Source organism: Strigops habroptila, chromosome 13 (assembly GCF_004027225.2).
Source record: "Strigops habroptila isolate Jane chromosome 13, bStrHab1.2.pri, whole genome shotgun sequence".
Lineage (NCBI taxonomy): Eukaryota > Metazoa > Chordata > Aves > Psittaciformes > Psittacidae > Strigops > Strigops habroptila.
Window position 1 is genome coordinate 9,050,527 of NC_044289.2, and position 15,577 is coordinate 9,066,103.

The 15,577-nt window shown below is 44.8% G+C and overlaps 1 protein-coding gene across 20 annotated transcripts in view; it reads left to right on the plus strand.

Moving 5' to 3' along the window:
* The first annotated feature begins 368 nt into the window (after positions 1-368).
* Positions 369-15,577, plus strand: part of ADNP (activity dependent neuroprotector homeobox) — a 31,060-nt gene continuing 15,851 nt past the window's right edge. The window contains exons 1-5 of one of the 20 annotated variants that reach the window (XM_030503394.1): positions 391-740; positions 5,691-5,813; positions 10,589-10,747; positions 12,064-12,109; positions 13,273-13,585. In XM_030503394.1, coding sequence (XP_030359254.1) covers positions 12,071-12,109; positions 13,273-13,585 — 352 coding nt within the window. In that variant the 5' untranslated portion in view covers positions 391-740; positions 5,691-5,813; positions 10,589-10,747; positions 12,064-12,070. Of the gene's footprint in view, positions 741-842; positions 2,176-5,690; positions 5,814-10,588; positions 10,748-12,063; positions 12,110-12,195; positions 13,586-15,577 lie in introns of those variants that run through there. The other 19 variants (XM_030503397.1, XM_030503395.1, XM_030503403.1 and 16 more) reach the window with 19 other exon arrangements.

The following is a 15,577-nucleotide window of genomic DNA, read 5'->3' on the forward strand; positions in this document are numbered from 1 at the left end:
CGGCCGGCCCCTCAGGACAGGATGTAGTCCCGGCCGGGGGCGGCGGAGGGATAACCGGGGCGGTGTCAACTGCCTCTCCGGCCCCAGCCGCAGGGCGCGGCGCCTCCTAGCGGGGAGGGGGTAGATCCCGCCGGCGGCTCCCTCCGTATGTCTCTCGCGAGAGCGCCGCCGCCGCCCCCCCCACGCTCGGCGGGGTTATGTAACCCGCCCGGCGGCGGCGGGGCGCGGCCCGCGGGGAGCGATGGGGCCCGGTCCCGCGGGAGCACACAGGGGCTCCAGCCCCCTCCCCCCCCGGGGCGCGGCCCCCTCCCCTCCCGCCGGACAATGAGTCCCGTATGCTAATGAGAGTCTCGCGTCACTTCCGCTCTTTCTCGGCCGCCATCTTGTCCAGGGCAGGTTCTGGGCAGGAGGGACCCGGCTGTATTGTCTGCAGGGAGCCCCCCCCCCGCCCCGCAGCCCCACACCCCCCGCCCCGGGGACCGAGCCCAGTGAAGCCGCCGCCCCCGCCCCCCGGGACCCGCTCACCATAGGCCACCCCCCGCACACTCGCCCCCTCTCCCCCTCCCCTCCCGCCGCCATCCAGCCCCCTTTGTCTCCCCCGCGCCGCCGCCGCCGGCTCCGCTCCGCCCGCCCGCCCAGGGACCCGGGCGGCGCCAGGGAGGCAGCTCCGCGCACCCCCACCCCCAGCCAGAGGTGCCGGGGGAGCGCCCGCCCTCGCTGCTGAGGAGAGCCCTAGTCAGGTAGGTGTGTGCGTGAGTCCGCGGTCCGACCCGGGCGGGGGCAGCCCCCGCCCGCCCCCTCGCTCCCTCCCTCCGCCCGGCGGGTGCTGCGGCCCCCGGCAGCCCCGGCCCCGGCGGCGGAGCGGGAGTCCCGCGCCCGCCCCGAGGGGCAGGAGCCCCGCGCCGTGCCCGCCGCCCTGCGCGCTGCAGCCGGGGGGCTGCGGAGGAGTTGGCGGGTGGCCCCCCTTTCCCCCGGCCGCACACATGTTGAAGGGACTTGGCCGCCTTGGGGAGGCCGGTTCCGCTCCGGCCGGCTGCGGGGACCGCTACGCTGCCGGCTGCCCTCCCCTGTGCGCGGGGCCCGCGCGGCGCAGGCAGCACCAGCCTCCTCCCTTCCCCCTCCTGGTGGGGGGGGGGAACCACACATGGACGTGTCCCGGGAGCGGCGGCGGGGGCTGCGGCGGCGGTAAGGCGGTGAGCGGGGTGATGACTCGGTGGCCGGGGCTGGCATCCCGGCGCTGCCTGCAGCCTGCCGGCCGCCGGGCGCGGGTCCCGCCGGCGGAGCGAGGCCCCGGAGAGCGGCGCTGGCGGGGGAGAGAGGAGCAGCCGCCTCCCTCCGGCAGCCTCTGCCCGCGGGAAAAGGCGCGATCCGCGGCCGGTATCCCGAGCCGAGCACCAGCTGCAGGATGGAGCGTCGTTGACTCACCCATCCCTCCATCCCCTGCCTCGGGCTACAGTTACCGACACCCGTTTCTCAGACAAAGGCGGGGGAAATCAAACCCTGGAGCCCCGCGCCGCCGCCGGGATCTGCACCCTTCTTGTCCCGCACCCCCTTTGCTTGGCGGCTGCAACCCGGGGGGGGGGCGGCGGAGGCGGGAAGGGGAAGGGGGGTGGTTTCCACACTAAGTACGCGGTGTACGCGGTGCTGGGGGTGCGGGTTTTCCCCGTTCAATCGGTATTATCGGTCCCGGGTTATGGCCGTGCAAGAAAAATACCAGCCCCCACCCAAAATGCACCGCAGCCCGGCGCGGCGCGCGGAGGCAGGCGGTAGGGGGCGCCCTCCCCGCGCCGGGCAGGGCTGCGGTGGAGGAGGGGGGGAAGCGAGCGGGTTGCGGAGGGGGGCGGCCGCAAAGCGCCGGCGGCGGCCCCGGGCGGGACGGGACGGGACCTGCGGGCCGGAGCACACCTCGCCCGCCCGGGGATGGGGCACGTGGGGCTGGATGTCAGTCGTTGTATCGCACCTCGGTTGTGGCTGGTGGTGCCGCTCGCTCTATAAACTTGCATGGCTTTCTTTTTTTCACACGTTCTGAGCGCATGGCTGCAGCGGTGGAAACTTGAGCGTGAGGTGTTGCTGAAGCGTCGAGTGCTTTGTCTGGGGCCATGGGCAAGAGTCCGGATAACCAGGCACTTTGAGGTCTTGCTATTCTTTGCTTATTGGATGTATTTAAGCCATTTGGTAGGTGTGAAACAGAGTTTTTCATTCCATTTAGAGATCTTCGCTTTTTTCTAGGTTGTTTCTCCTAGCTGTGTTTCTGCTTATTTTTATTTCTATTTTCTATTGGGAGGCCTAAGGTGTGAGCTAATGGAGACATGTGATTCGTACCTGTCAGGGTGCATGGACCCACTGTAGCTGGCTCCTCTGGGCACAGCCAGTACATGCTGCAGGCCACCAGCATCGCTGCCTCTTGCAGGGTCTCAGCTACTTGGAAGAACTTTCACTCTGGGGACTCTGGTAACTGTAGTTACAGGTTACCATCCTTCTAGGTGAGAAAGACATCCTGTTTAAAAAACAGAAAAGCAGTATTTTTGGTTTTGCTTTTAATAACAAACCGAAGCTCGGTTCCTTTTTAGATGTGCCTTTGCAGATGTTGGGCAGTAATTTGATATCAGCACATCAACATCTCCTGTGGTAGGTGTTGAAATCTTAAAATATTAAGAAGAGACAACACTTCTGTTGTCTCTTCAGACACACCCCATTGTTAACAACATTGCAGTTGAAGCTGATGGGTTGTAAGATGATTGTTACCTTTCCTGAAGATGATTACAGCAACTTCTTAAACTTCATTCAAAATAGAATGGCACACAATGAGCAACTTGCTCTCCAAAAGTAATCCTCAGCTAAATGTTTTTGTACTGGTTTTTTATAGTAAGCTGCCCTTTGCTAAAATTATTTCTTAATTAACTTCGTAAAATGCCTTTTTGGTATCTAATAGAAATGAGATGCCTCCCGTGTTTGGGGATAACTCTCTAAGATCATTGCAAACTGATGTATTTTTAGTGCCCCATTATTAAAAAAAGTCCCTTTTTCGTTTTCCTTTTTTTTTTAACTTGATTTGATGGTCCATCAGACAGGTTCATAGAAAGCATCTCTTTAGGTTACTACTATTTATGCTTCAAAGTATATTGTGTGGAACTACTAAAGCTTAGAAGTCATTAAGAGCTTGTAGTATCACCCGGGGTTTAGGAGGGAGACGTTCGGATGTGCCAGGGGTAGGGAAGGTGAAAGGTGGCCGCCTTTGCCTGTAGGTAAGACAGACAAGAGGTGAGCAGTGTCTGCTCTCAAGAGTGCTTTGGAATGAAAAAACCTTCACAGGAGAGGAACTTCTTGACTGTTTTGGAAAGTTTGTGCCCTGTGGTCTTAAGCATCAGCTGCCCAAACAAAACATCTAGGAAGACTGTATGTGCTCTTCAGGATGAGATGAATAACTTAATGTTTTTCTGTATAAGTAGGATAGAAGTTACCAGTTGTCAGAAGATGTCCATTAGCATTTTCAGAATTGGTATGTGTCACTCACAGTGGTGTATTACAACAGCATTTTAATTAAGCTTTAATAGTATAAAGTATCACTTGTTAGGTACTTACCAAGCTGAACTCCACACCTACTGAATTCACTATTCAATTCTAGATGAATGCAGGTACAGATTTTCTGTGGCAGGTAAGTTGTGCTTCTGACACGCTGCAGAGTGAATAATAATAGATGATTATTCCCAGCCCAGCTTAACCACTCCATAGGAATAGTAAATACAGAGAGTAAATATTAAAATTTAAAGAGCATTCCTGGAATACATAAACATGCCAGCATCTTGTCAGTAGTCAAAAGTCAGACAGTCCAAATGTGCATTTTGTAAATTTTTAGTAAGATGGCAGCTGATTTGATTGATGTAATGAAAGAAATTGGAACAAATGATTTTGGGGGAGCAAAGACAGCTCATGAATTAATGTATTTATTTTGAGGCGGCTGCAAGTAAGATTTAGCAAAATTTTTTAGGGTGAATTTTGTGGGTTTATGTTTGGGTTGTGTTTGAGGGGTTTGGGTTTTGGTTGTTTTGATTTTGTTTTATACATCAGGAATGCAGAAGAGTGTCAGATGTGATGCGGGTCATAGTTTGAGGGGTCTGTAGGACAGGGGTGCAGGAGAGAGGCAGCAGGTAGCAGTAGGGCTGCAGTTGATCAGGTGGTTAGTGTGGGTCACAGGTATCGTTTGATCTGCTTTATCTGCGTGGGCAAAGATGGGAGATCTCTGAAATTGTCAGTTCAGATGAGATTGTGTGTTAATAATGCTGTTTGCTGGGATTTTCTTTAAAGATATGTGTAAATGCTTGTTTAAAAAAGATAACAGCTGATTTATATTGGCCTGCATCTGAACAAGCATTAGATATTTATTATTAAATCAAGATCTGCTCTATGCTCAGATTTTTGTTAATATAGCAGTATAATGGTTAATGTGCAGGTAATCCTGCTCATAGAAATAAATCATAGAAAACAAGGGTATGTTTCCTGATAATAGTGTAAGCAATGGAGATGAAAAGAAAAGGTGCTGCTCTAAGGATAATGTAATAGAGGTGTCTGTATATGCTTTGGAAGAAAAAGAACTCTGGATTATGTTACTGTAGTTTAAAACAAATAAATCCTCTTACCTTTTGTATAGGCAGAAGGTGTGTTCTGGCACATTTTGGGAAGAACACCCTTGCTTTGCTAGTCAGGGTGGCGAAATGGACCTCTTCATTTTGGGCTTTCAGGAAATACCTAGATCTGATCCAAAACCTGAATACGTGTTCTAGGTTCGAATAAAGACATTTTTGGAGAGGGTGTAACTCATTTCCCTACCTGAGGGCCGTGTGCCTTAAGGAGAAAGCTGCATTGTTCAGAGCTTCGCTGCAGCTAGCTGGTGTTGAAAGGCAAACATGAGGCTTGAATTTAGCGTCTCACTCTTATTTCACAGTAGTGCTTTTGAATGAGTATGACAGTTCTTGGTTTGAATAAGAATGGAATAAATACCGTGGTTTGTTTCTGCAGTGAGTCAGTTGAGTTACCACCAGTTATATCCTTACTTTTTTTTTCTTTTAAGGTGGCATTAAAGATGATTTGGATGAAAACATCTTAACAGGCTGTTGGTCCTAAACCTGCGTAGTTGACTCCATGAACACATCACACCTGCAGGTTCTTGACTATCCAGAGCATGTGGCAAAATGTTTCATTGAAAATCCACTTCTCAAATAGTATCTAGAACAATTTGCAAGAAATAGAAACTAAGTAACTGTGTAAACAGCCCTCTGCACTGAAGTCATACTCTTCAGCTCATCTGGCTGGTCAGGTGTAGGAAAGGGCACGCTCTCCAGCCTGGCTTTGCTGTTCCATGTTTCTCCCCTACCCCCAGCTCTCCTCTTTGAGGCCCCAGCCTTGGGCTTCCTTTCTTTCACCCTTTTTTACCTCTTCTCTGTATTGATTTCTGATTGTGGCTCTGGATCTGATAGTTCTCTGCTCGTGCTGCAGCTGGGCCAAAGAAGTTGTTAGTGTTGCAGATTCATAGCAGCAACAGTAAGGGGGCAAAATGTCTCTTGAAATCTAAGTAGGCAAAACAATTGTCTTAAAATGCTTTCCCTCCCCTCTTAAAAAGTCAAACTTATGGTTGTGATCTTTTTTTGTGTGTTTTGTTTTGTTTCCCCATTCCTGCTGCTGCTGCTATGAAGCCCTTTGAATATCGAAGGTTCCTGAGTCAGACCGAAGACAGCAGTAGCTGAGGTGGATTAACGCTGGAATGTAGTCAGGGATTGGAACACTTGGGAGCTATGCTTAGACAGAAAGGGAAAGAGGTAAGAAATGTGAAGTGGTAAGACTGATTTTTTAAGCTCTTGTTTACAGACTTTACCCAATCATGTCATGCCAGCATTTGTGCATAGCGTGTGTCGAGTGGTAAGCAAAGGAAAAACAATTAGCATCAGCCTACTTCACTGACTATTTTTACACTTCAGATACTCAGATGCTAGCCAGTTGGCGAGATCCTTTCAATATCTAATATATCTACTCTCTGAAAGCATGTATTGGCATTGGTTTTGGATGAGCTTGTAAAAGTATTTGTATGCTCTCTTTTGTTTCGGTGATTTGTTCTGCCACTTACCCCAGCATGCAAGCCATGCGTTTTACCAGGCAGCACACACCAGGGGATGGAGTTTCACTATCGGTTTAACTGTATCTGTGCCTGTGCTGCCCCTGGACAGGGCAGTGTGAGCCACGTTACTTGTACCAGTCCTCCTGCTTCTGTTTGGGTGAGCAAAGGAGCTGCTGCCTGACAAACACTTCTCAGCTGGATCAGGTCTCTGCTCTGGCTGTTGACACAGAGGTGGTGTCAGGAAAACATGACACGGAGAAGACAGGACTACCATTTTCACTAGCAATCTAATCTGATTGCAGTTTCACAATCAGTGTAATCCAATCATAAATGCTGTGAATATCGATTACATGCTTTGTTCTTGCACATTTCACAGAGACTTCTCTGCTGCTTTGTTCAATTACACAAGTGTTTTTGTGAGCTTTGGATTGGAAATTTCAAGATGATTCTTGTTTTAATTTAAATGGTAACTTCTAATTCATGAAACGTGCTTCTGTTTCCAAAATAATTCTTATTCTGGAATTGTCCATGTTTAGCTACAATCTAGATGAGGATTATTTTGGAATTGTAGAGTACATTCATGCAGCCTTTTTTTCCTGATCACTGAAGTGTGGATATCATGGTGTAAGCAAATAATATCCTTCGTGCTTCAATGATCTCCAGTCTCGATTTCAGATTTCTGCAAGATGTGCAGGCTTTATTGCATTTCAAACTGAAGTCTTTAAGAAACAAGCGAGGCCATCATACTGAGTATGTATATTACGTATTGATTTCACTGCACATATGTGGATGCATATAAACATTTATCTTTGGAGATCTTGAACAGCCACAAAAGACGTTATTTAAGATGGCAGTAGGTGCATAAGCCTACTTGAGCTGCTAGTGCCTCTAATTTAAAATTTCCTATGCACTGAAGTGTAGCATGCCCTAGAGAATGGATGCAATTTAAAACTGCTTGTCAGAATGCAGTAGAGATTGCCAGAGGGTTTTATTGGTGTGTGTTCAAAAGATCCTCCTTTAGAAAACGTGCAGATTCAGGTAACAAGAGTCTTTAACACACCTCGGCCTATGTCACCCCAAAAAACCAACAGATGTTCTCATCAGAGTGTAAGAACAGAAATAAGGAGTTGTGGTTCCCAGAGCGATCGAAATTTGGCCATTTTGTATTTTCTATTAGTGCACAGAAATTAGACAGTGTACGGAACTTTTACTACTCAACAAAAGTTGATAAGGAAATAGTTAATTCCCTTTCAGTTTTGCAGTAAGTGTACACACCCACCAGATGGAGCTTCTGGCACCAGTGGAAAATTCCAGAAATTGAGCAAGAATGAGAAGTGTGTGAATGACTTAGAAGATCCCTGTCTGCTGGACTGCAGAAGATATTTTTCTAACCTTTAAATAAAACATGAATGGAGATTAAGACACATCAGCCTTACTGTTTCCTTTCACTACAACTGTCTTCCATAGAAGTTCTTCCTCTGATGGGAAGTTGGAGTCCTTAGTGCAAGAGTCACCAAGCTGAAGCTAGACTGTAAGCTCCAAAAAAAAGAGAGAACAGTTTCATAAGCCCTTGCTGAAAATTGCCTGTAACCACTGAAACAGCATGTTCAGGTTTTTCGCCAAAGAATTTCCTCCAAAGGATTACGTAGGGGGGTTTTTTTAGTAGCACATTTTAGATGGCCTTATCTCCAATCCTGAAGCAGTATTTACATAGGATGTCAGAAGTGGTGTGAAACAATGCTGTTTGACACACCACTTGACGTTTTTCTGGGGGGTTGGCTGATTTAATCTCTGAAGTGATTTTTAATTTTTTTTCTATTATTTTTTTGGCAAAGGGACTTTAAAGAAATAGGCTCTTTGACTGGGAGGGGCAGTAGCAGCAGTTTCATGTGCCCAGCGCTGCAAAAGTTTTACAATGCTTTGACCAGTGAGCAAAATACATCTGTTGATTTCCTTCAGTTCCAATAATCTTAGTTTTCCAGAGGCTGTTTCTGTTCACTTTTTATCTTTTCAATGTGCCTAGTTCTGCTTTGAATATAGACACAGGTTAAAGGACCTTGGCGATAGAAACAAGTTGAAGAGCTTGGGGGCTTGTGCTTGCTGATGTGCGAGCTTAGAGTTGAATTCAAGCGCTGGGTCTAACATGGCAGCTGTGCACACAGAACAGTTACCTAGTTAGAGTTGAGAGGTGTGTGTTAGAAGTTAGCTAAAGACCATCATGTTACATGGGCAGAAGCTTGGTGCTGCAGATGACTGTGCTGAGGAGATGCTGTTTAAAATGTTGCCATGAGAAGGAAGCGCATGCTGTTACAAAACAGCCTCCATCCTAGGATTATAGCGGATTTGAAAATGAGCCCTTAGTTGTCTGGCATTTCAGATGTGCAGTTAAACTGCAAATCCCATTACCTTCACAGGAGATACGGGTGCACAGCCCTCTGAAAACTAGGCCAGAAATGCTTAAATAAGGAGGAAAGAGAAGAGTCCATCAGAAGGAAGTGAAAATGTGTAATGTAAGCCAGCCATAGACATGTTGGGAGTAGTCTCTTCATTCACTCGGTGTAGGGAGGGGAGATATTTAATTACAACTCTTACCTTTTCAAGGAAGTTTCTGGTAGTTTTCAGTTCTTCCAACTTCTCTGTTCTCCCTTAGCTTCTCCTGATGGTATTTTTGATCTGCTTGCTCTTCCCTGAGATACCTTTCTGCTTCCTGACTATCACTCTTCCTTGCTCAGCTGTCCTGGAATTGGCAGGTCCCGGTGTCCCAGCCTTGCTGCAGGGACAGGTCATCATTGGCCTCATGTGAATACAGAGTATTACACACCATCATACTATATAGCATCATTTAACCTGCATCCAAGAGGAGGCTGCTTTTCTATTGCTGTGGGAACCATAGGTTAATTCTCTCCCATATTTTTCTTGCATTTTAAGAGATTTCACTCAATGTTGCACTGACAGCCTTCTTTGCACAGGTATTTCATGTCTGGCTTTTTAGGACATGCTTCTAAATGCAGTTAGCTGGGCAAATGATTAAAAGTAGACCTTGTTTTAAATGCAGTTGGAATAGGGAGATAAAGAGCAGTTTCAAGAAACAAACAGTCTTGTTTCATTTCATTCAAAAACATACAGCTGCTGCCAGCTCTGATACATGCTCCTGTGTTGTGCTGTTATATGTAAACCAAGAACGTCTTCAGCTTAAAATACTATCAAAATAAGGGCTAAAATAAAAGATTTTAGGATTATATAAAGTCAGAAAAATACCAGATGCTTGGTGGTTCTTGTCAGCAACACAATGCAGGGAAATGATCCCCAGTCTTTGGGAGGCCCAGTATGGGATGAAGTACTTCCCGGTGCTCAGTATTTGTATCTTCAGCCTGATACACTAATTGTCACTGATCTCTCAAGGCTGATCAGTCCTCATCCAGAAGTGTGCTTTCTGCAATGAGGATTCAATGGGAGAGAGGTAATTTGGACTTGATAGAGACACAGGGACACAAATACTACTTTCTAGTTAGAAAATAATCCAGTATGAAACAAAATAACCCATCATCCTTCCCTGTTTGGAGATGTGGCTGGTGGTCTTGGAAAAACAATCTGTACTTTAAGCTGTGGATGTTCTGTCTAAATAACAATTTTAAACCATAAAAACCATTATTACTTGGCAGAGTAATTAGAAATGACAAATTTTGCTTTTATAAACTTTAGATTTGGTTGTTCCAGACTTCACAATACTAATGTTATGTCTTGTGCTTCCAGTCTGTTCAAGACTGAGTTTCTGTCCATGGGTGATGTGAGTTGAAGAGGTATCAGTCTTCCTACAGAAATACAGTCATTTACATGCCATTACCCAAAACTTCACATCCTCACTCCTGCTAGCAGCATTGTAACTGAGAATATTCATTTGAATACTTCCCAAATGAATATATGTCCCTAGGGTTGTGGCTGACAGCCATGTCACCTGTGTGATCTCCCATCGTCTTGTAATTTAAGGTGGGACTGTGTATGTATGGGAACCTCCTAGGGAAAATTACCTGTACAAGGAAGCACTGTTGATACTCATCAAGTGTCCCTCATCTACAGAGGGTGCAGCTATGCTGCAGGTACTGCTAGCTCAGGTGAGGTGTAAACTGAGGTCCTAACCCCTTCAGGCAAAAGGTTCTGTGAAATGTGAATAGGAGCATTGGTCTCTGGTCCTGCTGGGTTTCTGAATTGGGTAACTTCATTGAAATCTGAGCACTAAAAGATTCCTCAGGTAGCATCGCCTGCCAGAATGTGGTGTTTAAGTCACAAACCTGCTAAATCTTCCTGCAGCACTGTTAACTTGCTGGAGTGCACTCCACAGTAGCTCTGTGTCAGTAAAGGTACCATAAACGTGGTTTATAATTAGCTTTGGAGTCCTTCGCAATGGAACATACGTTATAAATGTAAGATTGCCCTTACTACGTTTCTCATCTCTTGTCTTTAACACTTTGTTTTGTACAGCAGGATATGATCCTTCTTCTATGTCCGGGCTTTGGCCTCACACAGTAGGTGTAATATAACCCCTGAGGTGGGCATTCTGGAAGGAGAATTATTTTTGGAGGCTTTTGCATGAAACTTGTCCAATGAGTCTGAGACGCCCAAGCACCATTAATTTTGGAGGTAAATGCCTCATACTGTGTACTGAGTAGATTGGGAAGAGTTAAGATTTTAATTTGGCAAAGTATGGGCAAAAAATAGTTGAAAAGATAGTTCTGTGTGTTTACTTTTGACATTTGGACCTTTCAAACTTAAAGGAACATCAACTTGAACTCGAGAAAAGTTGTGGGTGCGGGGGGGGGGCTTTGAGCTGAGTCTGGCAGCTTCACTGTATATTAATCAGTTTTCTGCTTTAAATTTCTTCCCCTCTTTTGGTTTATTAAAACCAACAGAGGCAAAAGTGAAAGATTATTTTGACTGCAAGGGAAATAACCTAAAGTACTTTGTTACACTGGGTAAAAACCTGTGAGCTGGGATATGGAAGTTCAAAGACACATAATTTAAGTTGAATGTCCCTTTAAGTTATTCCTTGGAATGTGACATTTCTTATTTGAATCTCAATTGAAATGTTTCATTTTGGAAATTCAATTGAAATGGGTTTTATTAAGCTATTTTCTATCATTTGTCTATAAATTGGTCTGTCAAAGTGGGTTGGGATATGTATAAAGCGAGGGGAGGGAAGGATACAGTACGATGAAAAGATAAAGCTAAAGGGGGCAAAACCCCCAAACACCACCACCAAAACAAATGAAAGAAAATAATTAGTCCCAAAAGAGTTGATTTTAAATGACAGATTTTTTAATGTCAGTATTTGTCTTGGGAGGGTGGGGGGAGGAAGAGTGCATGAAATATGATTTACTTTAAATTTTATTCATGCTATTGTTGTTGGAAGAAATCGGGTTACTGATGATAAAGATAATGTATATTTAAAGTTAGTAAGTTAAGTTTGCTCTAGTAAACAACAGTAAAGCAGCACTGGCACTCGGCCAGTAGAGAAATGAAAACTATCTTAAAGATTTAGTGCCTGGATTGCACTGCTGATGTTGATCCTGGATTCCCATTGCTTTCTGTTCTTAATGATAACTGTTACTGAGAAATATTTAATACTTAAACCCAGGCTGGCTGTAGAGAGCTGTCCTGCACTTTTTAATGAAGTAGTTTTTAGCATAATCTGAATTTTCTGCACTAACTTGTTACCAAACTGCATGCCTTTGTTTGATTATGCTGTTTCACTCTGCTGCAGCCCTTCCCTGTTAGTATTGTTATGGATATTAAGAAATTTGGGGTCGAATTATTAGAATGAAAACTGTGGGGTCATGATCTGTGCCTAACAAAGGCAATGGACAAGAGCAGTGGGTTTAAGTGTGTGGGGCGGTGTCTTGTCTAGGGAAAAGGAACAGCTTTTAGAATAAGGGTTTGAAACATTGCTTTTTCTGTAGGAAAAAGATGGAGTATTGCATGCTGGGAACAAGTGCTTTCCATAAGGTAGCTAAATTTTCAAAGTACATTTGTTTCATTTTGTTTTAGGCTTTGCTTAAGTTTCTAATCTAGTAATTTTGTCCTTTCTGCAGTTTTCAGTTTGATTAGACCTCTGCAAAACTCTCTCCTAAACCAAAATTGAAACCCAAACAAAACCCCCAAACCTGGGCCACAACTGCAGTCTGACATTTCTGAAACATTGTGCAATGTGTACGGAAGAGTATTCAAAGGATATTAGTTAATAGTATAAATTCTTTCTGTGGTCTCTTTTGTTTTCCATGATTTCAAAATTGCAGCTATTAACAGCAGTGAATTTAAAGATGTGAATGAGTTGGATGATTACAGAGAAATGACCAAAAGTAAACCAATTTGCTGAAAGGTAGTCTGCATTGATACCTCTTTAAAAAAAAACCCAAGTAAAACCCCAAACCAGCAAAACCCAAAAGCCCCACTCATCAGGGATGCCTCAGCAGAACTCCAAGTAAATGGTCATATTCTTTTCTCCTTTGTTCTTGTGAATAGCAAGACATAACATATACTTGGAGGAAGTCTGAGTAGATGAGTCAGGACTTATTTCATTAACTGCAGTTAAATGTTTTGGCCACATTTCCCAAGGAAACAAAGCTTGTACAATTTTTCAGATTGTGGCTTGTCTCCTAATCCCGTCTCCCTCCTCCCAGCCAAGAACAAAGTTGGCCGTTTTCAACCAAATTTGGTAGAGATGGAGGTCTCAAAAGCTAAATGAGCACCTTTTAAGTTTCGTTAAAGGTAGATCTCCAGTAAGAGAAGAAACTGAGGTTTGAACGTTACCAAGTTTCCTTCACAACTCTCCTCTCAGCCTGTTCCTTCAATTGGATGCTAAGAACTGCAGGAGGAGTTGTAAGGGGAGGGGAAAGAAATCACACTGCTTAGGCCCGGGATTTTAGGGGGTTGACTTTTCAATGCTGGATGTGCAGCAGTTCAGAGTTGCCAGCTAGGTGTTCTGCCTGGAGCTGAACATAGCAACTTGCCTGTCATTATCTAATACGGAACTAGCAGGGGGTTATGAAAGAGAAGAAGCAGTAAATTATCTTGGCTTAGTATTTGAAGTATTCAGCTCCACATGAGTTGTTGGTGCCTGACTGAGTGCATGTATAGTATATTATTCCATGGATACGATATTATTACAGGTACAGCAGCAGCTCATGATGCCCCGTAAAGCTTTTCTTTCCCAGAAAGAAAAGCAGGCTCGTGCCAGGGAAAGGGATATGTTAAAAAAGAGGAGGAGGCGACAAGACTATCTCAAAAGAAGCGTGGAGCCGCAGAAAAATGCAGAAACAATAAAATGGCACAGGGATGATGAGAAGAGGAGAGAAAATGAGCAAGTTAAGGACAAAGATATCAAGAAGCGGTGGAGACAGGATGAGAGAGAACGACGAAAGAATGTGGACGCTATGAATTGGCGCTATGAAAGGGAAGATGAGAAGAGGGAAAATGAGCGAGGTAAGGACCAAGAAGGCCAAGAACCAGCAAAGAAAAGATGAGGAGGAGAGGGGGAAGGAGTGATGAAAGGACAGACCTTTTGAAGCAGCAGAGGGATGATGAGGGAGAGAGGGGAAAAGAGAGAGTAAGAACAGTTCCATTTTCTACGCATGTGCAGAAATAACAAAATATTGGTATCTTTGTTTCAAATTTATAGGAAATCTATTAATGCACTGAAGTTCTTACAGAGCCAATTACTTTAAGACAAGATTGATCTGAGTGTAGATGTCTACAAGCTCAAAGTCACAATGGGATAGAAAAGGGTGGGTTTACACATTGCTTATAAAATTGTCTGGTTTACACACATGGGCACACCTAATACCTGATTTAACAGTACAGGTGATAATACTGTGTTTCAGAGCACCAAAAAGGTCAGGTTTTCTCAGTCTTCATTATCTGAGTAAATGACAGCATTAGGAAAGGAAGGATCAAGCAAATGTGCTTATAAGAGCAGGTAAAGCTGATGGTTTATTTTATCCTTTTTAATAACGTGCCCAAGAGATAGTTGTAGTTCCATCCCCCATTTTAGCCCAAGGTGAATTATTTAACAGAAGTGGTATGGAAGTGTAAATTTCATGGAATGCTTTTAAGAAGCAGTCAGTTCAGGAGATGCACAACTCTGTGTCATTACATTTATGGTGTTACATCAAATCAGTTGGCATCACATTTGACTTGATAAATTCAGCCAACACCTTGGTATCAAATCCAGAAACCTGATAACCAGTGGATAGTTACGTTACAGTAGGCAGCCCCCTTCTGAAGTTGCATTTTAATTAGATTTTATATAGCTAATTTTTTATCTGGAGTTAGAAAATGTTGTGGGTGTTTTTTTTGCAGTAGCCCTAAAACATGAGCTGTAGCTTATGAACTAGCAATGGATTTATACTGGATATGGGTCTAGGCCTTTGGAAGTCCTTCTAGTCCGCTTTAGAATCTTGAGCCCCTCAAGTGAAAGGGATGGTGCCTTTGCCCACATGATGGTTGTTTGCTCCCATCTTCACAGCTGGGGTTGTTGCAGCCCTTCTTGGAAGACTGGGCTGCTTTGCCTGCAAGGCTGTTCACAGTAAGCACTGAGGGAACGGGCTGTCACACTTCATCTTTGGTGAAACAGTGCCACTTCTAACCAGGAGTAAAGAACTAGCTATCTGGGAATGAGAAACTGAGTCAGTTGGCTGCATCTTTTGGGTCTTCTGTAGTTAACATATGTTTGGTTTAGGATTAAAGATCTACGCATTTTGTACTCCATAGAAGCATTTTGGCAGCCCTGTTTTGACTGATCAGTTATGGAGAGGCAGCCTGGAAGGACACAGCCACAATACCAGGGTTGTATAAATAACAGAACTGCTGATTCCTTATGGCTCTGTACTGAATGTGGCTGAGTAATTTTATTACTCAACAAAACCAGACTGGTCAACATCCCGAATATGCATAAAGCTTTTCCTTTTGGTGCTGGTCCTTTCAGTTGAGTCAAAAAATAGAGTGTTTAAGGGGTAGAGTGAGGGGCAAATGTTGCTTATTGTGAGTAACTATATATTTCATTGTGAGGAAAAAATGCTCTCACAATGAGTTAGCAGCTTTCCACCTCTCTGTTCCTGTGAGGTTTTCATTGCAGGCCTGGGAACCATCAGCTGGGAAAATAAATTGGATGTCAAGAAAATTGACAAATGCATGTAAACAAAAAAGAGTTTTGCTTCCAGGAGCCTCGTTTTTAATTCTGTAACTTTTTTTCTTTCCTGATTTTCACTCAGGACTCACGAGGAAATTTTGGGTTGTAGTTTTCCTGTTCTTGATTGACGGCTGCTTCTCAGTTCTGTCAGCTTAAATAAACATAAAACTATGTTCATAAATTTCCAAAGGAAATAAATGGAATAACCAGATAGTAACTTTCCAGTTATTCCTCTAGTATCACCAGCAGTGTTGGCATCACACTTTGCTTGTATGGAGAGGGGGGAA